Source organism: Pituophis catenifer, unplaced genomic scaffold (assembly GCF_029215685.1).
Source record: "Pituophis catenifer annectens isolate HBS135680 unplaced genomic scaffold, rPitCat1.0.hap2 SCAF_3, whole genome shotgun sequence".
NCBI lineage: Eukaryota > Metazoa > Chordata > Lepidosauria > Squamata > Colubridae > Pituophis > Pituophis catenifer.
Window position 1 is genome coordinate 171,630,265 of NW_027256883.1, and position 23,869 is coordinate 171,654,133.

The following is a 23,869-nucleotide window of genomic DNA, read 5'->3' on the forward strand; positions in this document are numbered from 1 at the left end:
AGATGTTCTCCCAACTCTGCTCAATGCAGGAATCCAAACAAAAAAATCTATAATCCAGCCCTGCTGTAGAACCTCTCTCTTGATTATTTTCCCTATTGATCAATTAGATCTATAATACCATACTCAATACAATAACCACCATTTCTTATGAGTTATTAATGCAGCCCCAAAATACACATTTTGAGACTGCATCAATATTACTAATGTATATGAACAATCACACAACTAATCCATATACAATTTGTATGCTGGATTAAAATTATAAAATTCATTCAGGCAAAAACTACTAGGCACATTGATCCTACGGCTGTACATTTGATTACTTTCTTCCAGGTAAGTAATTTCACATCTCTTTTTATTAAATTCAATTTTAATTGAGTTGGCAGCACAATGTCCAAAAATGAATTTGGCTGTGTCCTCACCAGCCAAACCTGAATTCCAAGGTGTTCAAGTAGTACAGTCAACAAAATATTTACAGAACAGATTCACGAGATCATATTTCCCCACCCAATTCATTCTGATTTGCAATGAGGTATCAGTTCAGGCTCCATGTGGTCCTTTCACAAGATGGAAATCAATAAAAATCGTTATAACTTAACAATAATTTTATGATGGTTGATGTCTGTACTGGCTGAGTTGTATATTTTTAGTATTAGTCTAGCCTCTTCTTTTAGTTTAAAAGAAGGTGATACATTCAATCATTATGTGAGCAAAGAACAGATATTTGCACCAGCTAGTCTTGACCTGATCTATATCTCTTGTGTGCTAGTTTTCCCTGTTCCTTGATTCATACATATGCATCATTAACTCTTATAGGAAGAAAGTATTTTTCCCCAGTACCCGAGTTCTTCCTTCTGGTAAGTACCGTATATCTAACAAAGAAGCAGACAGCAGGCTGGCAGGACAATAATTGGCCTGATTATGCTTCAAATTTCCATACTGATTCAATACGAGAACATCTTTTCTGAAAATGGCTTCAATCTGTTCCATACAAATACAATTCACATCTGAAACTCTTTTCAGTAAAAAACAGGAGGATCTTTGAACAATGGTAAGAATTAACTACATATCCAATTTTTTTTTAAAAAAAGAAATCCCTTTTTCAAATCTCTGCTATATATTTCCATGTATAAATTGATTCTATTATATTCCCTTTTCCAATATTTCATTTCTCTTTAGTATTTTTTTAAAAAATTCTCTGTAGAACTGCTTAAGTAAGCATTAACCTTCTACAAAAACAAGGACCCTGAAAATAGAGTCTATGTCTATAGTTTTAAAGGTTTTTTTTTTTTTTGCTCAAGAGCCTCTGTTTCTATGCAAAAAGAATCATATATCTATGTGATATTAGTTTCCAATTCTGTATAATATTAATAAACAAATATTAAAAGTTTTGCATTTCTGCTGTAAAATCAAGGTTAACATTGCATTTTTAAGGGCAGGAACCAAGAGGGGAAACCGAGCTGTGCACTAAGGTGATCTAGGAGTTGAATGTTGGACTATGCAAGACTCAGATGCTAGTCAACTCTTTACCATGGAAGTACACTGAATGATTTTGAGCAAGTTACTCTTCCTCAACTCAACACACCTCACATGACACTTGTTGTGGGAATGAGACATAGACCTATACCTAAAATACTACATATGTATATTTAAGTAGCTGAGCCTGAACTATGTAGATCAGCTTTCCCCAACCTACTCTAGCACCTTCAGATGTGCTATTTGGGAATTAAGCTGTATCTAGAAAACATTAAGCTGGGCCAGAAATTATCTACTACAGTTTCCTCAAAAGAACATGACAAAATCTAGCAGTCAATTTCAATATGAGATCAGATCATTCCACAGAGTGTTCTGGAACATAGATCTGAACTTCAAAGTTGCATCTGAGAAGGGTCTGACTGATTCAGTAAGGTCGTAAATCTTTCAGCTCGGTAATTATTTTCCCAATACTTGATGCTGATTCGTAAATGTCTGTGTGTTCAGTAACCACCAGCAGTCTGTTCCATCTTTGCTGGGATGCCAGAGGGCAATATTGTTATATCAGTTCATCTTTTACCCTGATGGGCAGCATTTCCCAGTAGCAGCAGCTGTTCCATGTGCCAACTTTCAGACTGTATCCAAATGTCAATCATTCCGAACGGGATGTCAGCAACATTTGGTTGTGGGCTGATCTTCCGGACTGAGCTTTATAGATTCGGTTAGGTAGTTCTCAATCACCCCTTGATACTAAGAGAAAAATATAAATAATTAAAAACATAAATCTAAAATTTAAATCTAAAAAATCACTTTGCAAGATAAGACCATTTATTCACCTGGCCAATCATTTGAAAGCTGTATAGACAGAGAACTCCCCTAAGAAATAGATATATGGTACATTCATGGAATCTATGAAACGTTAATTTTTTAAAAAATTTACGGCTTCCAGTTTGGCTCCACTGCTACTTTATTTTCTTTTTCTTACTACAGTGAGCGAGGTTATTTTAAGGGAAAGCTGGCTGTCCAATGTGTTTTAATTGATGTTGTTAAGAGCTTTCCAATTGGAAAAAAGCTTTATCCCCTGTTCATTATGTCACTTGGATTTTCCATTCATTTTTCTGAAATATAGAACCACAGAAATGCAGATTTCTCAATTCGAAGCTTTCTTAAACTTCTTAAGCAAGATTGAAAGCCAGGAACTTTGTACCGCTTAGAGGAAGAAAAAACATTCAATGCACCAAAAAATTACATATTTAAAAATGGATAAATTTTTCAGTGCCATCACCTGTATTTTAGAAGCGTCCAAGAACATTCCTGCTCAATGTAAGCATAAGGCAAAAAGACATGTATTGTTTAACGTAATACAAAATAATTAGTTGCAGGAAAATCAAAGCTATCACATTTTTTGGAAATGGTTCAGAGAGCATCAAAGCCTTCCTACCTACTGCAACTTTTGGTTATAGATTTCTGCTTTTATGAAATCCACTAATCATGTGGATTCATCAAAGAAAAAAGCCAAGAACCAGACTGGGGAAGGAAAACCTTTATATTTCTGCATATGGCAATGTGAGCAAACAGCAACACCTTGTGGTGAAACAGTTTCTTCATCATGTTTCATTAGGCAAAACAGATGGCTTTTACTTGGACATGAGGGGGGAAAAAGGAAGCTAAAATCCACAACCAGTCAACATCTTCATTAAAATGTTCTAAAGTTTCATGTTGGATAGAACTTTTGATAGGGCCAGCTAGGTCAAAATGTATGAGATAAGGAAGGCGTCCTCAATCCCTGGTCCATGGCCTGGTGCCGGGCCTCAGCGTGTTAGGAACTGGGCTGCACAAGCGGCAGGCAAGCATGGAAACGCATGAAGCTGGATTTGTGCAGTGTGTGTGCACCAGGGGTGGGATTCAGCCTATTTGGTCCTGTTCGGGCAAGCCGGTTGCTTCGACGATCAGCTGAGAGTGAACCAGTTTGCTCTGACAGTCAGCTGGGCCCGCCCACCTGCCCCTGCACTATACCTACCTTTATTTTGTTTGTTTGAAGCCCAGCTGATAGACACAGCAGAGTGGATTGCCATACCTCCACTGTTTTTAGTGCTTTTAACACTGCTTTTAATGGTGTTTTTTAATGGACTGCATCTGCGCGCTCAGTGCGCGCTCAGCAAACCAGTTGTTATATCGGTCTAATCCCACCACTGGGGTTCGTGAGTGAAACCATCCCTCTGCTGCTGTTCCACAGAGTCGGAAAGATTGGGGACTGCTGAGATAAGGAAAGCAATGTACAACCTTTAGGCCAGCTTAAAATTAATTTTAGCTATTACATCTCCCTTTAGCTAATGATTTAAAAATGACAGTCTCACTAATCTTGGATAGCATTTGCCAAGACATGAGGGTTATATCAGTCTTCCCTTTCTCAACCTCTCCCTTTTGTGATCTTCAGAAGTTTGTTGGAAGAAAGCAAATTAGATCATTAAATATTTATACGGCATATACTTTTGAAGATTATAGTCTACCATGGATGAACTGTTATTCTGAATTGCAGGCATGTCTTTGCTATACAAAAGAGAACAGATTTTCTATTTCTTATAAGCAATTTGCCACTTACTCTTGATAGCGCTTGCCTTGCCAGGGTCTCAAATGCCTGCACCACATTAATATCATTTTTGGCACTAACTTCAAAATATGCTATATCTTTCTCCTTGCACCAGGATGAAGCCACCTCTTTGGACACCTAAAAATAAAAGAAATGTGATTAGCTGGTATAATATTACATGGAAAGTTGTTTCTTTCAAGAATGAATGCAATGAAAATGCTGCTTATATTTGTCATCCCCAAATAATGTAACATAACAAATAATATATCATATATCATATAATGAATCTTGGATGGCACTTAGAAAATCTGCACATTGACAGAATTACCATCTGTCAATTGCAAAAGGCCACACTGCTTGGATCCACATGTATACAGTTAGTCCTCGATTTACACTCTTGCATTTAGTGACCGTTTGAAGTTACAACTGCACTGAAAAAAAGTGACTTATGACTTTCTTTCACACTTAGGACCATTGCAGCATCCCCATGGTCGTATGATCAAAATTCAAACACTTGGCAACTGGCTTATACATATGGCTGTTCCGATGTCCTGGAGCCATGTGATCACCTTTAGTAATCTTCTGACAAGCAACGTCAATGGGGAAGCCAGATTTACTTAACATCCCGATTACTAACTTAACAAATGCAATGATTCACTTAACAACTGTGGCAAGAAAATTTGTAAAATAGGGCGAAATTCGCTTAACAACTGTCTTGTTTAGCAATGGAAATTTTGGGCTTAATTGTGGTCATAAGTTGAGGACAACCTGCACTCTGCCGATACATTACGACATCCTAGGTTCTTTGAACTCAATGCATTTGAAGGCCAACACCACTAAATCAGGGGTCCCCAACCCCTGGTCCATGGACTGGCACTGGGCCGTGGCATGCAAGCAACCAGGCCATGCAAAGAAGTGAAATTCCATCCACAGGATGCAGGCAGCACATGAAACCACGGCCCCTCTGATCCATGGCAAAACCTCTCTCCACAGAACCGGTCCCTGGTGCCCAAAAGGTTAGGGGCCGCTGAGCTAAAGGAATAGTAAATGGCGAAAAAATGATCCATTGATGTATGCAATGAATTATAATATAATACATAAACAATAATACAGTTATCTTGAGCTGCACTAGGATAGCTTTATATAATGGTTAAACGAATATATTCCTGAAGCCTCAGAGATGGATACAGATCCTTGCTTTGCTTGGAGAAGATAAGCCAATGGACAGGGAATACATGGTACACAGATTTGTTTTAATGCAGATCTCAATCTAGTAGAAGGGCATTTTTCATTTAAACATAAGGAATAATTTCTTAAAAACAGTTATACTTTAATAAGTTCAGACTTATGCAGAAGACACTTTTCACCAAAGGACTTAACCAAGGGTTGGACAACCATCTGCTGTAGAAGCTCAGCTGCAAGATTTCTTGCATTATTCAGGGACCAGACTCAGCACTCAACAAAATCCTATCCATTTTGAGTCGATATCTAATAAAAGGCCTGCACAGAAATGCAGGGCTTGTGCGCAAACACAGTTTAGTTCCAATGTTCAATAGCTGGAGATGGGAAAGTCCTATAATATGAAGCATGGTAAAAATGCAAAGAATTCTTTGTGTTACAAAAATGTTAGTTTTTCTTTATGTTTATTGTCTGAGAACAAACTCAAAATTTGTTCTCAGATCCTGATTGGAGAGCTCTATATTCAATTTCCATCCCTATTTCTACTTCCAGCTCTTACTTGTCGATCTTTCAGATCAATTTTGTTCCCCAGCACAACTATTGGGAAGCCTTGCTCTGTAGAGTTGACTTTCTGAAGAAAATCTTTCCTCCAAATATCCAAGGCCTCGAAAGAATCCATATCTGTGACATCAAAAGCCAGCATGCAACCATCTGAACCTTTGTAGAATGTGGACACAATAGACCGGAATCGTTCCTGGCCTCCAGTATCCCAAATCTAAAAGAGGAGGAACATACAAGCATTAGCATTTGCAGTGTGAAAAGCATTACTATTCTACAATTCAATTGTATTTATATTTTATCCCTCTATCTACAATTGACAAGAAGTCTTTCTGCATTAACATCAGTACAGTAACCATTGCAGCAAACATAGGAAACTTTTGGATGTGGGGTCCACATTTGGAAGTCTGAGGTATGTGATAAGCGCACTCACTACATGACTACCAGAATACATTTACCTGTTCACAAAATGGATCTTATAATGGGGAACGATATTTTCAAAATCCCTACATATCAGAATGCAAACTAGCCCTTGGGCTAGTTTACCATTCAAGTGATGAGCCAAGGTGGCACAGTGGTTAGAGTGCACTACTGTAGGCTACTTCTGCTAACTGCCGGCTGCCTGCAATTTGGCAGTTCAAATCTTAAAAGAGCCTTGATAGTACAAGGGTTTAGTGCACCCTGTTATTAACACAGCTGCCTGCAATTTCTGCTGGTTCGAATCTCTCCAAGGCTCAAGGTTGACTCAGCCTTCCATCCTTTCTAAGGTAGGTGAAATGAGGACCCAGTTTGTGGGGGCAATAAGCTGACTTTGTATAAAATATACAAAAGAATGAAGGCTATTGCTTAAAGCATTGTAAGCCGCCCTGAGTCTCCGGAGAAGGGCGGCATATAAATCAAATTAAAAAAAAAAAAAAAATCTCACCAGGGTCAAGGTTGACTCAGCCTTCCAGCCTTCCAAGGTGGGTAAAATGTTGGGGGTACTGTAAAGCGGTATATAAGTCTAAGTGCTATTGCTATGTGGGCCTCAAAGGCACTCATATAAAGTCAAAGGGTACCAGAAGTGAATGCTTTACTTTATAATGTCTCCTTCCTTACTAATATTAAGCAAAAAAGACAGTCAAACAGTGTGAATGAATGAGCAGCAGGTTCAGTTCCACAGGTGACAATAATTAAGGTTTAATTATTTATACGGAATATGAGTATTGACTTCGATGTGGTGTTATCAATTAAGAAATAGCAAGGAAATGGTGCTTGCTGAGACAATCAGATAGCAAAAGACTGCTATGCTGTTGAACTCCCACCTCCTCTCCCAATAGGTCACTGACATATAGGAAAGTGGTTCCTCTTCTCAAAGGAAAACCAAAATGCCATTGGACCATCCAATGCTTTAACATTAACATTTTAACATCAACAAAGTCAGCATTTTAGTGAGAGATGCAATTACAAAGTGATATTCTTAAACTCTGAAGGAGTCTGATAGTTCCTTTTCTAAGAAATTTTATTAAAAAGCACATAATTTTGAAAGTTGCAGCTCACTTCATTAGATGCCAGCTACCAGATTCCTCCTGATTTTTTTTTTTTTGCCACCTTAAACTAACATGATTTTCTTCCTACAATGTCATAAGCTCCGGTCTCTCTTGGAAATTTGCTGTCAACAGCAATATAAACATATGAAAATATTTCACAATATCTGTCCTTTCTTTGCAGTACATTTGATTGAGCTATAAATATTTGGCTAACATGGAATTAAGAAATCTGAGACATTAAAAACTTCTGTCACCTGCAATTTCAGTGGTGTGTGGTCTACTTCCATAACTTTGGACAAAATACTAGCTCCCAGGGTGGTGCGATAGTCTTCATAAAATCTCTTGTGAATATACTGATGGAGAAGAGAGGTTTTTCCTACACTGGGGTGAAAGAAGAAACACATATGCAAATTTCATTTCAGCAAGTTTGGATTCAAACTTTTTAAAGATTGTCCATTAATGTTTGTTTCACTTGAACTGATGAAATTAGAGTATCCTAATCAAAGACTAATTCTAATCAGTTATTGCCTATACTAAAGTAAGTCTGTAGAACTATTTAGTTATAGTCTTTATACAATTTAGTTGATCAGCATGGCCTCGTCTCAGACTGTGTCCATTGCTTTTATATCTTTTCTGCAAGCAGCAAATGTAAGATCATCTCCTCACTAGGTTTTTATATAATTTATAGAAGATATGTCTTTCTTGGTGTTTAAAATAGACAGGTCTGGATATTTCACTCTATGTACTAATGGTGCTATAATTCATGTTGGTTTGTTTGATGAGCCAGGATTTAGGATCTGAATAGCAAGTATTAGATTCTTCACCTGCTGTTGGTAAGTTAAAGTGTTCACTATAACATATCTGACTAGTACTGGCCAACAATAACACCTAGAGTTGCCATTTTAATTATATATTTGGACTGCGATCTGTTCTTAAACTTAGCAGGCTCTCCTTATTGTAATTTTTGTAAGTAGGCACTTTTTTATTTTCCAGAACACCATTTCTATTCTTTGGTTTGTCCCCTGATTTCTGATTGTTGTGCTGTATGAATTTTCTTATGTAACATCCATTTAATATATTTACTAATTGCTTCATCTGCAAGTCAACGAGTAGATCTCTAATCAATACGCAAACAAATATTACTTACTAACAAATATTTTTAATTTTTGGCTACATATATACCATATATAGTTTTTGATAATAACTTATAGTTATAAGTGAATCTTGTATAGCATATATTTGCAAATATTGATATAAAATGTAATTGACAAAATAATCCTGTGGATTGTTTATTTGGAAGAAAATAAACTACTGTACAGCAGTAACTACAGAAAACTTTAAAAAAAACCAAATATTCGGTTTGCCTGCTTTGTTATTTATCTGATCTCTAGCGTATCACTAACAAATTGCTAACTGAATCTGGTCGTACTAGTAGCACAAAGTGGATAGCTGTGGTGTAATATTTCTTTTAATGTCAGCAAGTAGAAATTCCATTTTCTTTTGGAGTAACTGATCATAAATCAATGGCACATTCATCTATGTACTTTGATCTTTTTAAAAATAGGTTAACTACAATGGTTATATGTCAAAGGACTTTTTTCTAAACTAATATATCCGGATAGTGAGGGTTTCTTAAAGAGCACCTTTATTGAATCCCAAAAGTCATCTGTCACATCCATAATTTTCTTTGACTTTATTTATGGTGGTTTTTTTAAAAAAATATTAGGGTTTATTGTAAAAAAGAAATTGAACACTTTATGTACCGTCAGTTGTGTTTCACATATCTATTATCAATCCTTTAAAAAAATATTGCACAGTTTTTATACATTATCTTAGAAAGGGAATTCCAAAAACTGAAATAGTATTTTAAATATTCATGGACATGAAATTCAATTTTTTAAGAGTATATGCATCATTTAATTTAAAATTAATTGTATTTTAACATTTCATTGTACACCACCCAGTCTCTCTCTGAGGGAGATGGGCAGTTCAGAAATGTGAAAAATATTTTTTTAAAAAAATACACATTTCCCCCAAATATATATTTATGATTCATCAATAACAAGGAAGAGAGAATTTATGAATGAGGATTATCCACCACTAAGTCTAATGGAGTCCTTAAACTCCACCTGCCTATTCTTTTATTTACCCCTTCTACTTTCTTTAGAGAAAAAAAAAATCCTCTAGGTGAAAAAAAAAATAGCCAGGACTATAAGACAGAAGTAATGAATAAAGATTTGCTAGTGAACATTATGTAGCATATTTTAGCTGGAATTCCATGGTTTTTCCATTCTGCTCACAAATGCCTGAAATTTAAAACCATAAAAGTTCCTCTTCTCCCACTCTAACATTACACAATTCAATATGTGAATCTACTTTCATTTCTAATGAAATATTTCTTTCCTCTTTCCAATGGCAGAAAAAATTACACCATTATCTCAACTTGTTCTAAACTTGCAAGGTTCTATTACAATAGTTTTAACCTTCCTGTGGATTTGGCCTGGTCTACCTAGTGGATAGATACACTCTGATTATGTAATAGCTCCTTCTCCTATTTGCAGTAGAAATAAGGCAGTATCTGAGCTGCAGAAGCACATTATCATAAAAGAATACTATCTGCTTGGTATGGACTTGAATATATATTTAATCCTTTGTTGCCTTAGCAATGGATTTTGCATATCTCTGTTCAAGTCATCTTCCTTACTCCTTACATTGCTCCACTAAGTACTCTCTGAGAGGGCATGCTTCAGGTCCCCTCTATTCAACAAAGTCATCTTATTGGAGTCATTCTTTCTGTGTGGAATAACATCCTTCTGGAGATCCAGAGGATCCAGACTCTGTTATCTCTTGTAGGCTTTGAAGACTGGCTGTCTTGCCCAATATTTGGGCCAGGAGGTCCGGTGAATTATACTGTTGGCATGGTTTTATAACTGTAGTGTATTATTCCACTTGGGTATCATGGATTATTGTACCTGCTAGTTTTGTGTGTCACCCACAATCACTGCTGTGAAATGAGAAGCCATCAAAATTACATAAACAAACAAACAAACAAACAAACAAACAAACAAACACTTCTGGGATAGTCACTAGAAAACCAAAGTCAGAAGGGACCAGTTAGCTCTGTGACTTTCAGCCAGTCTCCATTTTCTCATTTTCTGTCTCCTAATCTTTTTCACAAACTTATTATGAGACTAAAATGAGGGTTCGGGATGAGAGAGAGAAATGCATCTTAAAAAAGATTTTAAAAATATGCTTACCCCAAAGCTCCAATGATAATGATTTTCAAATCTACTCTTTTACTTGGACCCATGAATGGGACCTACAATGCAAAAAGGAGGAGAGAAACTATTACTTTGCATCTCAAATCATCAAAATGACAGAAATCCATCCAGAAACACAAATAGCAGTAAGCATTAAATCCCAGGTATCTTACTGTTTTACTTACTAACTTTGTTTTACTGCAGAAAAAGAATGTTTGGTTTTGGATAAGACCCCTTAATAAACCTTCTCCCAAGGATTATGCTGTATAGGATTTAATGTCTGTTTGTCACAAAGATTTAGTAGGCAAGCTCACATTTCTAAGCAGTGTCACGGGCAGTGTGGTTTAAAACCTGCCAGCTAGGAAGGGATAAAAAGAAAAAGAGGTAAGGAGGGAATTTCTTGCTCAAACCTATGCCTGGAGAGCAACTGAGATTTCATGACAAGGACTTCTTTGCTTGAAAGTATCCCCAGAAAGATCCTGGATAATATCCTCATAATCTATATATATAAAAGTGAAAACCACTCACGCCATAATCACAAAATCTCCAGAACTGTAAAGCCTACAAACTTGAAATTTGCCACATATGTTCCTCTTGGCTTCTAGGTGCTTACTAAGAAAGGATTTTTCGAAATGACCATCAGAGCATTAGTATTTCCTATATTATTATTAACACGCTCTGATGCTAAGGAGTTCTACTCCCCCTCCCCACCTGAAAAGAAATTTGTTCCAAATGCAAAACACAAGCAGAGGAGAGTAGTTTCAGTTTCAGTTTTACTTTCACAGCAGTAAGCATCTTTACTACAGAACAGTTGAGCTAAGCCACGCCCAGCCTCCTTCCTTTTTCCTTCTCGCTCACACAGCAAATACTGTTTGAGTTTCCAAACACTCCTCAACTCTCTCACACACTGACAGGATGCTAGCCAGATGAATACCGATGGATGCTGCAGGATGAGACATTCTACTCCCTATCTTCCCCCCTCTCTCTGTGTATCTATGTCTCTCTCCCCCCTCCCCCTCTCCCTCCCTCTCTCTGTATCTCTCGGATTTCCAAGGCCAGGCGAGGAGTGACTGGGAGGGGAGAGTGAGGGGCGGGGCCAGCCAGTGATGGGATAGAGAGCTGCAGCAGAGGGCCCAAAGAGCTGCATGTGGCTCCGGAGCCATGGGTTTCTGACACCAGGTATATAGGGTTTTCTGCTTGAGCAGGGGGTTGGACTAGAAGACCTCCAAGGTCCCTTTCAACTCTGTTATTCTGTTCAGCAACAGCAATGTCCACCTTGATGGACTGTTTCCCAGGTAATCTATCTTCTCTCCATAAGATGCATGCAGCAAATAATAATATTAATAATGGTTTTACTTTGTTGTGCATGTAATAATATCAGCAGCTAATTATGGCTTGAACAAGAGAATTTGTGATTGTACTGTTCTGCTTATAGTGGATTATGTTGTTTGGATTCATTTTTATTATATGATTTAAGCTGCACTTAAAAAACCTCAAGTATTGAATAAAAAGAAAAATGTGAACACAAATAATAAGATGCTTTTATAACTTGGATTCCATCTGCCTTTCCTACAAATAATTCCCACATTTATGCTGTAGTTTCTGCAGCAATGAAAGGAGAAAGAACTTGGGGCACCTTTTATATAGAGCTGACAAGGAGGTGATTGTCACTCAAAGGGCTCTAAACAAACCTACCAGTGATGCTGTTGCATGTGGGAGATAGCACCATACATTGTCATTTAACCAAGGCTTTCTCTATGGATATATTATTTCTTCTGTAATTAAAAAAGATAATAACCCTTTGTCTTCTTTGGCTTACATTAATTAATTTGTTCTCATCCAAGGTTCAATATTATGTAACCTTAATAAATAGCGTCTTTCTTTAGAAATCCCTTTGAGTCCTTAAGTGTTTTTATCTAATAAAATAAATTGGAGTATAGCTTATTTTAGGCATATCATAGCTGCAATCTCTAATGCATCAAAATATAGGATGTGCAAATACCTGAATGGAGTTATAGTCTCTAAATTCCCATGATTGCCCCAACTGTGACTGATCAGGAGTATTATTATTAGATTGTTGTGGGCAACATGCTGACTCTGTAAACCGCACAGAGAAGGCTGTAAAGCACTATGAAGTGGTGTATAAATCTAAGTGCTGTTGCTATTATAATATTATGCCACCTAGCTCTGATCACATTATTAGAAAATAACTTGATAGGTGGATCAATGCCTAAATACCTGGCTGATTGTGGCCAACCACAATCAGTGGTGGGTTGCCCCTGGTTCGGACTGGTTCTATAGAACCGGTAGTAAAACCAGCAGGAGGCTCCGCCCACTGACCCTGACGTCATGAGACGCAATCTGTGCATGCACGAGATCCCGTTGTGAACCGGTAGTAAAGGTAAGTAGAACCCACTCCTGACCACAATGATATATGACATTATCTCTCTCTTTCTCTCTCTCTCATACATTAGGATTTTAAAATTACATTCTTAGGATATTCATACACAGGATCAAACTATTAAAAGATTTCGATCTTCTTCACAAAGGAAGGGGAAAAGGAAAAAAATGAGCTCAAGGCTACAATTGTTCATTCTCATTGTTTTCATGGCAGGTTTGTGGACCCATCTCAGCCAAATCTATGGGGATTATTTTGGGGGACATCATTGATTCATTTGTAACATATTTATATTATTACTGATAAATCTCAAGCTACAATTTCAGGAATTGCTGAAATGCTGCAGTGATCCTGCTCCCTTCTATTCAATATCAAATTTGCAAAAAAAAAAAAAAAAAAAAAACAACTAAAAAGGCAACATAAGAATATGTGTGCTTCTGTTGAACATCATCTCCAATGTAAAATGTGACTTTTGATTGGCAGTTTAAAAATTCTCCATACTTCCTTTCTGTGTGATAGCTTATAAGGCAGTGTTGGTGAACCTTTTTGGCACCGAGTGCTGAAATGGGAGCGCATGCGTTCTAGAAACTGGAAGAGCAGGTGCGCGCGCCGTCCACCTGGTCTTCCAGTTTCTGGTGTGCATGCATGCACGAAGACCAACTGCTTGGTGTGCATGCGCCAGCTCCGCCTGGCCTTTCGGAGGTCCTTGTGCTTCCCTGCCCACCCCCCTGCCTGCTTCCCTTGTGTCCATCAGGGTAGCGGGACATCCCCACCGATGACCTGGTTCCGCAGCTCTGGACAAGGAGAGAAAGTTGGGTGGGGAATGCCACCTCCCTCCCCTGGAAAGCCGAAGCCCCTTCCTGGCCTTGGAGGGAAGAGGCATCAACATTCCCAGGGCTCGGGTTGAGGGCCAGCAAGCAGGAGAGCTTTCCCCCAACTCTGGCCGGGATGAAGCATTCCCCCCAGCCTGCCACCAAGAACAAGCCAGTGCAGTCCCCCTCCTTCCCGGCCGGCACACCTCTTACCCCTTGGTGCCGTTTCCATGTGTGAGGAGCTGTGCTCTCCTCCGGCCCTCCTGGGGCAGCTCACCTCCCCAACGGTGGCTCCTCCTCCTTTTCCTCCTGGCTGCTCCAGCATCCTGGCAGAAGTGGCAGCGTGAGAACCGCTGCCACCCCTTTGCCCCTTACAGCCGCAGGAGCAGCTGGTCACCCAGCCAGCAAACGCTGCCCCACTGCCCCGTGTGCCCAAGCCGGCCAGGCACTCTTGACCACGGATGTGCTTCGGTGCCACAGGCTGGAGGGCTGTGGCCATGCAAGAAGCCCACTTGGGTAGAGGGGGAGGGAAGCCCCCCCGCCCAACCTGGCTGGCAGCTCTGCTCCCCTTTGTTCTTCCAGGTTCCAGCATGCCGGCCACCTGGTCTTCTGGTTTCTGGCCCACACATGCGCACTGGCCAGCTGGTCTTCGTACGCACATGCACACCAGAAACCAGAAGCCCAGGTGACCAGCGTGCATGTACACGCCAGAAACCAGAAGATTATCTTCCTGGCGCACACATGCACACTGGGCAGCTGCTCTATCAGTTTCTGGCCCTTCCATGTGTGTGAAGACCAGCTGGCTGGCATGCCAGAATCTGGAAGAGCAACGTGCTCGGCTCATGTGCCCAGATGGCTCTGCATTCCACTTCCGGCACACGTGCCATAGGTTCGCCATCATGGACCTACAACATTGGTTTGTTGACCATTTGTTTGAAATTCTGTTTTATTATATAGAAATGGTAGCAGAAGATTATTATATATCCATACAGATAGATAGCAGAGGATGTTTACTTAGCCAAATAGATCAAATAAATACATTGTACAGTCACCATGGGCATTGCTGCTTAATGGTTTTAACTGTAACAGGAAACTTTCCTCAGAACAAAAAGACATAGAGAGATAAATTATACCCAGAAAATTTACAAACACTGCCATCTACTGGCTGAATACTTCTGTAGTTGTTGCGATACAAAATACATTCTAACATGTATTCCAACACCATCTGAAGTTAGAATGGCACTTAAAAAAGTGATTTATGACCGGTTCTCACATTTATGACCATTGCAGTATCCCCAATCATGTGACCAAAATACGGGCACTCGGCAATCACCATGTATTTACGATGGTTGCAGCATCCTGGGGTCTTGGGGTTGTCTTTTACAACTTTCCTAGGGAGCTTCTAACTAGCAAAGTCAATGGGGAGAGACATAGTTGCTTAACAACCATATGATTCACTTAACTGCATTGATTCACTTAACATCCATGGCAAAAAAAGTTGTAAAATGGCATGAGATTCACTTAACAACTGCCTTGCTTAGCAATAGAAATGTTGGGCTCAATTGTGGCTATAAGTCAAGGACTATCTGTACAGCTCATAGACCTACCGTACAAAGGACCAAGACAAATCAACAAAAAAACATATAAAGCTTGATCACAGATCATCACCAACTGTAACCAGAGCTGGAGCCCCATCCCAAATTGAGATGACCATGGACCAGGTTCTTCTAAAACTCACAGCCAGATTTCCACAGAAGAACTCTGTGGGACAAACAGGAATGCAATAATGGGTAACATTTCCAAATAGGATACACATTGACTATCATTCTGATTTTAAATAAAGCTTTCTTATCCATTATATTATGCTAAAACAAACACCATGTAAAATGAACGATCCCAGAGGCCCAGAACATCAAAGTACTATACTTCCAGATCTCATGGTAACACTTGCCATCCAAACAAACATATGACTCATTTATGTGTGATTTTGAAAGAAGTAGACTGGTTAATAATGAGTGTGCAGGGAAACATTTTTGCCACTATTTAATTACATAGGCATTTTCCATTCCCATTACTGCCCAACATAGCTGGGCAAGTAAGCAAGCAAGCAAGCAACTGTTACTACTACTGAAAATTTCAGCTACCATCATTCTTATGCATCTGGTAATGATATCCAATCCTAGTCATTTATTAGGTGGATGGGAGTTTCAGCAATGTTTTCATAAGACAGAGCACTAACTTATTTTTGGGAGTGGTCATACAGTGGTGAAATCCAAATTTTTTAAATACCGGTTCTGTTGGCGTGGCTTGGTGGGTGTGGCAGGGGAAGGATACTGCAAAATCTCAATTCCCACCCCACTCCAGGAGAAGGATACTGCAAAATCCCCATTCCCTCCCCACTCCTGGGAGAAGGATATTGCAAAAACTCCATTCCCACCCCATTCTGGGGCCAGTCAGAGATGGTATTTGTCAGTTCTCTGAACTACTCAAAATTTCTGCTACCGGTTCTCCGAACTGTTCAAAATTTCTGCTACTGGTTCTCCAGAACTGTCAGAACTTGCTGTATTTTACCCCTGTGTTCATAGCACTAATCTGTTTAAATCCAAAAGGCATCAACCACCTTGGTTGAAGGGTCTGGTTTTTAAAGGCCAGTTCTATGTAAGATTACCATATTTTTTTAAAGCAAAGCTATTATGCTTCTCAAAATTGTATGGCAAGCACAAAGTTTTCCTCATGAAATCTGTCTCCTCTCACACAATCTACTATAATTTAAACTGTAACAAACAACTAGACACACAACTGAAATGAATCAACATTCTTTCCTTCTTTGTAATTCCATTCATAGCTTTTTTTTAGACAAAAAAAACAGGTCAAGAAAAAAATAGCATTACAAACTATGGAAAATATATTTAGCTTAGATTAATATTCCCAATGATTCAAATGGTGCAAACTAAACAAAATTAAAGAGGCAGGCTTTTAAATATGCAGCACAATGAGAAAATGAATTAGTTATGCAGCAGATATAATTAAATTGGCCGGATAAGTTTATGTTTATTCATTTTATTATCTCCTTGGATATAGCTGTATAAGTCAGGTTCAAAACTGAAGCAATGATGTATTTCATTAACCTGCTTGGAGTTTTGCAAGATTTCCCCAATGTATGCTTTAAGCAGCAATCCTCAAACTCTTCAGTTCATCAATCCCTTTATGAAGTTTCAACGCCTCCACAACATTTATTATATAAAAATAATTTTATAAATATTACTTAACTAGTGCTACAAATAACAACAATAAAGAGAAAAGCCAAGGCCAGGGGTCTGCAACCTGCGGCTTTGGAGTCACATGTGGCTCTTTTTTTCGGAGTTCAAAATATTTTTGTTGCATGCAGAAATAAAAATGTGTTTTCTCTGTAGCAGGTCACTGATTTCATAAATGCAGCACACTATAGTTTTTTTTTTATGCATAGCATAAAGGTAAAAAGTGATGTATGCAGTGCTATCTTCATTTTAGATGGCAAAAGGATTTTGTGGCTCCCGGTGTTTTCTTTTCTGTGGGAAACAGGTCCTTGAGTGTTTAAGGTTGCCGACCCCTGGCCAAAGCAGCTCTCGCTGACAGCTGACCATCTAACCATGAGAACATTGTCTTTTTTCACTAGCCACCTCACCTTCAGGATTAAGGACTAGCATAGGGCGAATAAAAAATATCAATGTAATGAGCAAATAATAAACGATCTCAAAATCTAGGGGACCTAGAGATGGGGCTACTCAACTCTGTGCTGTTTCTAGCTTTAAGGGTCTAATCACCAGAGATGGAACCACACAGAGGTCCACATTTCTTATATGTAAACCACACAGAGATCCTGATCTGAAAGTGGCACTAGACAAACCACAGCAATTTTAACCCATCTTTAAGGTCATAAATCCTCTCAAGGCAACCTGCAGAACAAAGTACACCTAATATAAAATTGTGTAAAATTGATCTAATTCATCTCAGGATGTACAGCAAAGCATAGAGGCAAGATAATCTACTTTATAAACATCAAGGTGGATTTAATTCTCCCTGACTTGCTTGCATCAAGACAAGTTTCTTCTGTGCCTGTTATATATACACAACATATGTCTGAAGTAGTAGAGAAGCAGCTGAAGAGAATTTATGCAAAATCTATTTTAGTAAGTAAAAGTAAAAACTACTTTAGTAAGTAAAAACTACTTTAGAATTCTGGGAGTTGAAGTCCACAAGTCTTAAAGCTGCCAAGTTTGAAGACTTCTGCTATAAATCTTAGCATAGACCTAACATATAACACTATATAATAAATACAATATTGATCAAAGCCAAATATTAGGAATGAATCTCAAATACTACCCAGTAAATTATCTCAAATAATAATAACCAATAAATAAAAATAGGAATATAACCAATCTTAAACTACATAGAAGAGCAAGTTAAATGGTTTGATCACTTGGAGAAAATGACTTGGGGGTCTTGGGGGTCTATACAAGTCATATAGAAAAAGAGGGGAAGCCCAAAAAACATGAGGCATTGAGGCAAAGTCAGAAGATGGAGAGACAATATCAAAGACATGCTACAACATTAAATAACAATGGTGGAGGCCACCAGAAGTGCAAGAACCAGAACTTTGTATCTCCTTCGACACCTGAAGTTGTAAAAGAGAAAGTAAAGAAGGAAGAAATAAACATAGGTAATGTTTTCCTATTTTAACTATATGAACAGTTAAATAGTTAACTAACAAAAACACATCAATCTGGTTAGGAGAATCTATCAAATTTGGTTTTACTCTGTTTCTAATTTGCTGGGCCAATTTCAATTTTAGACATCTTCAAGGGTTACCTCACATAACACGTATTACTCAGCCCTCAGGTTACCATTTTATGAATCACCAAACTTAGTTCATGACTTTCATGAAAGAACACCTCTGATTTTTTCAGCTCAATCTTTCACAGTCACAGTCACAGATTTGTAGCTATCCTGCATTACATGTGTATCTTTGCCAGTAATGTTAAGTGATTGCCGAGTGTCATTTTTGGATCCAAGAGAACACCATCCTGTGAATATTGTATGCTCCATAAAAGGCAATGCAACCTCACCAGAAGGTCTATGTCAGTGTTTCTCAACCTTGGAAGCTTGAAGATGGGTGGACTTCTGGGAGTTGAAGTCCACCCATCTTCAAGCTACCAAGATTGAGAAACACTGGTCTATGTATTATTGATCCTATTTGAATTAAGCTTTGGCTAACTATTTTCCCTGTCATTTAGAGCAGGGACACATGGAGATTCTGGAAACATCATAATATGAAAGCACATGAAAGGAATATATTTAGTATTACGATATTTATGACAGCTCCAAACCTGTGCATTATTAAGTTAAATAACATGGAGGGCCTGAAGGATCCCCAAGGAAATTTTCCAAAATGGTCTGATAGAACCCTGAAAAATAGAACCACCATAACCTTCAACTCCTTGAATGCTACAACAGGATCCTGTCAATAGGGTTTTGCTCCCTTATCTTTTCCCCATGATGATCTAATCAATGACCAAGGCCATCTACATGCCAAATCCAGGCTTGAATCATTTTGGAAAGGAGCAAGATAAGCAATTTCTAAGACACTTAAGAGCTACCTATTTTAAATACGGTCATATTTATGCGAGCGTTCACTACTGCATTTTAATTTTTTGTTCATTTCCCCCTAATGTGTACAAATTGTGTGTTTAAAATTCAGAAAAATGTTGATATGCTGGGAAATGCATAAATTATATTTCAGTTTGTGCACTGGGTCAAGAAGGACAAACTGAAAAAATAAAATACAAACCAAATGAACCCCTCTCCCAATTGCCATTTAAAAACCTTTTGCAATTGGAAGCTTCAGGGACTGTGGCATAATAAACAGGGTAATAAAGCTGGCATTACTGCTGCAGCAACAAGCCTCAAGTTATACTTGGGCAATTTTTTTTTTATTGCAGCTGAAACACACCCTGCTGCTTTATGATACAGACTTTTCATCTCTTCTATTTTTATTCGTATTCAACCTTACTGTATTGCCTGCATTTCTCTAAACGACAGATTTGGCATCCTACACAACTCATTTCTAGTATCTTACCTGCTATCCAAGGCAGGTATTTTATTGTTCAGTTTCATAAGGAGACAGGCTGGCATGCGGAGTGAAACAACTGGCATTCGGTGACCAGATTTGTTTTTGCCAATCCTGCTACCAAATTTTTCACAGCCATGCCAAACTGAAGCTACAGCCCTATCATGATGACTGTACCTGGCACTAAGCCACTGCAAAAGTTTAACCTGATTATAGTACAGGTTTGTAGGTGTCTACATGTTCAGAAAGTCTTTGAAATCAAGTGATTCTAAGCCCACTAAGCCACTCACAAAATACAAAGCCCAGCCTATTCTGTAAGCAAAGAATCAGGTGAGATCATTCAATTTTTTTTCTCCTAGTGTATTTCTCCCAAGCTGTCGATGTTAGACTTGGCTCCAAAGAGGAACAGCCCAACCAAGCCTATTTCAAGTCATTATTTAGTGAATCATAACAGATTCCCCTTTCTCTTAGATGCATAGTTTCAAAATGAGTGTTTATATTATGCCGGTGGCTTCAGAAACTCCTTTCTTTTTTCCCCCCACTGCCTAACACTTTGCTTCTTGTTATCTTTCTGCCAAAATCCGATCTGCAGTCGAAGAATTTAAAAGCTAATTTTTTGCTACGACTCTCTTGCCAGGGCGGGACACCTCGCGATTCGCCAGATGTCCGGATCTGGTTTTGGATGCTTACATCTCAACGCCGATCTACCTCGGCATCTGTCCAGCTCGGCTGCCACCTCCTCTGTTTTCCGTCCCACCCTAACCCACCGTCACAACAGGCTACATACACCTGGCTCAAGGAGAGCCAGCCAAAAATTACTTACTGGCGTTGCTTCTGCCGGATTTGAAGTTTTTCTGCCAGCTTGTGGAAAAGGGCTGATCCTCCGGGAAACTTCGGAACTTCTGTGACCTCCGCTCCCGAAAGCGATCGGGAAAAATCCGAGTCGGAACGAAACAAAACTCAACCGAAAGTTTGGGGCAGGATCCTACTACCTCCCCAGCAGCTCCTCCCAACACGCGCTTTCTTTGTAGGGATCTTTTTGTTTTTCCTCCCCCCCCTCCCCAAAGAGTAAGAGTGGGAGGGTGGATCAAAAGACCGCCCCCCCGATGACGTCGCGCAGCGAGGCTGCAGACAGATTAGTTTGCAGATTTTTATAGCGTCCAGAGAGAAAAGAGGAAGTGAGGTTTTTGGCAAATGGCTCGTAAAGTTGTTTATGTGAATCTCGCTTGAGAGTCGTTGTTTGGGAAGTCTGATTAGAAACTCCGGTGGTCGAAAGTAGCACGGTTCCCCCTAGGCGAAAATCCTGGGCCGCGAGGCTGCAACTCTCGGGGCACGGAGCCAAAGCAAAGGCCGACTTCTGCGGCTTGACTGCTGTGGGCGCTTGGGGACTCTCACCCGCAGACAGTCGCTCTTTCGCCAGCTGCCTTTGGGTTTTTTCCTTTAAATCAGAGGTCTTCAAACTTGGCAGCTTTAAGACTTGTGGACTTCAGCTCCCAGAATTCTCCAGCCAGCTATGCTGGCTGGAGAATTCTGGGAGTTGAAGTCCACAAGTCTTAAAGCTGCCAAGTTTGGGGACCCCTGCTTTAAGGAGGCGGGTGGAAGAGTTTTTTAAATTTTTTTTTAACAGTAACAGAGTTGGAAGGGACCTTGGAGGTCATCTAGTCCAACCTCCTGCTCACGCAGCAGACCTGTATTAGGATTTGAACCGCCGAACTGCCGACCTTTCTGATCAACAAGCTCAGTGTTGGCAGTACTGTTGAAATTCTTTTTAAGAAGTCCCCGTGTAAATTATATGCCTTTGCTTACCCATTTGCTGCCTGAGGTGCCCAATTCAATTTCCAAACAAATGCTGGGAGTCGACCCCATCCGGGGGTGAAATCCAGGAAGTTCTGACAAGTTCTGGAGAACCCGTACCGGAAATGTTTGAGTAGTTCGGAGAACCGGCAAATACCACCTCTGGCTGGCCCCAGAGTGGGGTGGGAATGGAGATTTTGCAATATCCTTCCCCCAGAAGTGAGGGAATGGGGATTTTGCAGTATCCTTCCACTGCCATGCCCACCAAGCCATACCACGCCCACCAAGTCACGCCCACAGAACCAGTAGTAAAAAAAAAATGGATTTCACCACTGACCCCATCCAGAAGGCAGCCTTATTTATTTTTATTTATTTATATAGTTTGTCAAACATGTACCATAAAACAGGAATAAGTATAAACATGGATATTAATACAGGAAATGGGTACGAATAAATGGGTACAGTAGGACAGGGACGGAAGGCACTCTGGTGCGCTTATGCACGCTCCTTACCTCTTAGGAATGGGTTGAAGTCAACAGTAGACAGTTTAAGGTTAAAGTTATGTTAAAGATAAGCCTTACCCTTAGCTGTCTATTTTTCCATTTTATATTTTTAGGAGTTCCGATGTGCTTGTAGGACTTGCTTACACATGGTTAACTTTCCAGGGTTAATTTAATGAATATTTTGAAATACAACCACAGCCTAAAATAAGTGGGTTAAAACATAGTTTCTGCTTTCTGCTTGCATGTGTCATTCAAACCCAAGCATAGGTCATGTGCTGCAATGAGATCAGGACCCTAATTCAGATGCCCAGTGATCTACAAATCTTAATGGTTGATCAGTTTCTAGAGTCCCAGGTATTTTGTTGTTTTAATTGAGAGAGAGCAAGAGAGGAAGAGAATTACCTATGTTCCCTGAAGTAGATTAAATGTAGAATTTTACTCCACTGTTCTGTAATTTCATTTGGAGCTGCCAAAATATAATGAGGAAAACCTTACCTAGCATACAGTTTGATTATTGTTTTGACTTCCCTAATTTTATTAACAAATGGAGCAATAAAAATATTGTTTTAGACAAATTATTAGCATAGAGAATTATTAGCATAGTGTAGATAAAATTTTGGTGGAACAATACAGAATACTTAAGGAGATGACTAGTACCACCACAACGACGGTGAAAACAGGGAAGAAAACCGCATCAATACTAACTGGACCATCGGCCTCCCCAGTGACACAGAGGACTTTAGAGGGAATGTTTTCATCAGAGAAGCAGCCTACTGCATTAAGTATGCCAACAATGCAGGCCACACTTATGACGATACAAGAAACTATGGTTAAAATGCAGGAATGCATGACTAGGAACCACAAAGAAGCCAGGACGGACATGGACGAGGTTAAGAGAGAGGTAAAAAGTGATATTCAGAAGATAGATGGAAAGATGGACTCGATACAAGAAATTATTAAAAAAAATGATATAATCCAACAGAGTTTAGAGAAGAAAAAAGAAATAATAATTCAATACAACCAAGAGCTTTATGAGAAAGATAAAGTAACAGTGGAGGAAATAGAGCAATATTTAAGTGGGGAAGGGATTCCAACATTAACAGAGGAAGAAAAAGAGTTACTAGATAAGGAAATTACTATAGGGGAGTTAAAAGAAGCATTGAAGAGACAAAAAAAATAATAAAATGCCGGGGACTGATGGTCTACCAACGGAGTTTTATAAAAGTTTAGGGGAATCACTAAATGGGATATTATTAGAAATATATAATGAGGCATTGACGGAGGCAAAGCTACCAAATACATGGAAGGAAGCATATATCTCCCTGATACCAAAAGAAGGAGCAGATACAACACTAATAAAAAATTACAGACCGATCTCCTTATTAAATACTGACTACAAAATTTTCCAGGAACATATTTGCAAATAGGATGAAAAAAATACTAAACAACAGAATACATCAGGATCAAAACGATTTCTTGCCAACAAGACAAATAAAAAACAATATAAGAATGATAATTAATGTTTTAGAATACTATGAGATGCATCCAGAGAGACAGATAGCACTGATATTTCTGGATGCACAAAAAGCATTTGATCAAGTTAATTGGCAGTTCATGATACATCAAATTAAAAATATGAAATTCGGAGAGAAATTTACAAGAATGAT

General features: G+C 39.0%; 1 protein-coding gene across 1 annotated transcript; it reads right to left on the reverse strand.

The window, feature by feature from the left end:
• Positions 1-1,101: 1,101 nt before the first annotated feature.
• RAB7B (RAB7B, member RAS oncogene family) lies at positions 1,102-20,910 on the reverse strand. The gene is made up of 6 exons (XM_070939793.1): positions 20,729-20,910; positions 10,587-10,648; positions 7,584-7,710; positions 5,802-6,017; positions 4,076-4,201; positions 1,102-2,223 (listed from the first exon to the last, which is right to left on the reverse strand). The coding sequence occupies exons 2-6, from the start codon at positions 10,637-10,639 to the stop codon at positions 2,143-2,145; spliced, it is 603 nt and encodes a 200-aa protein (XP_070795894.1). The 5' UTR covers positions 10,640-10,648; positions 20,729-20,910; the 3' UTR covers positions 1,102-2,142.
• Positions 20,911-23,869: the final 2,959 nt, after the last annotated feature.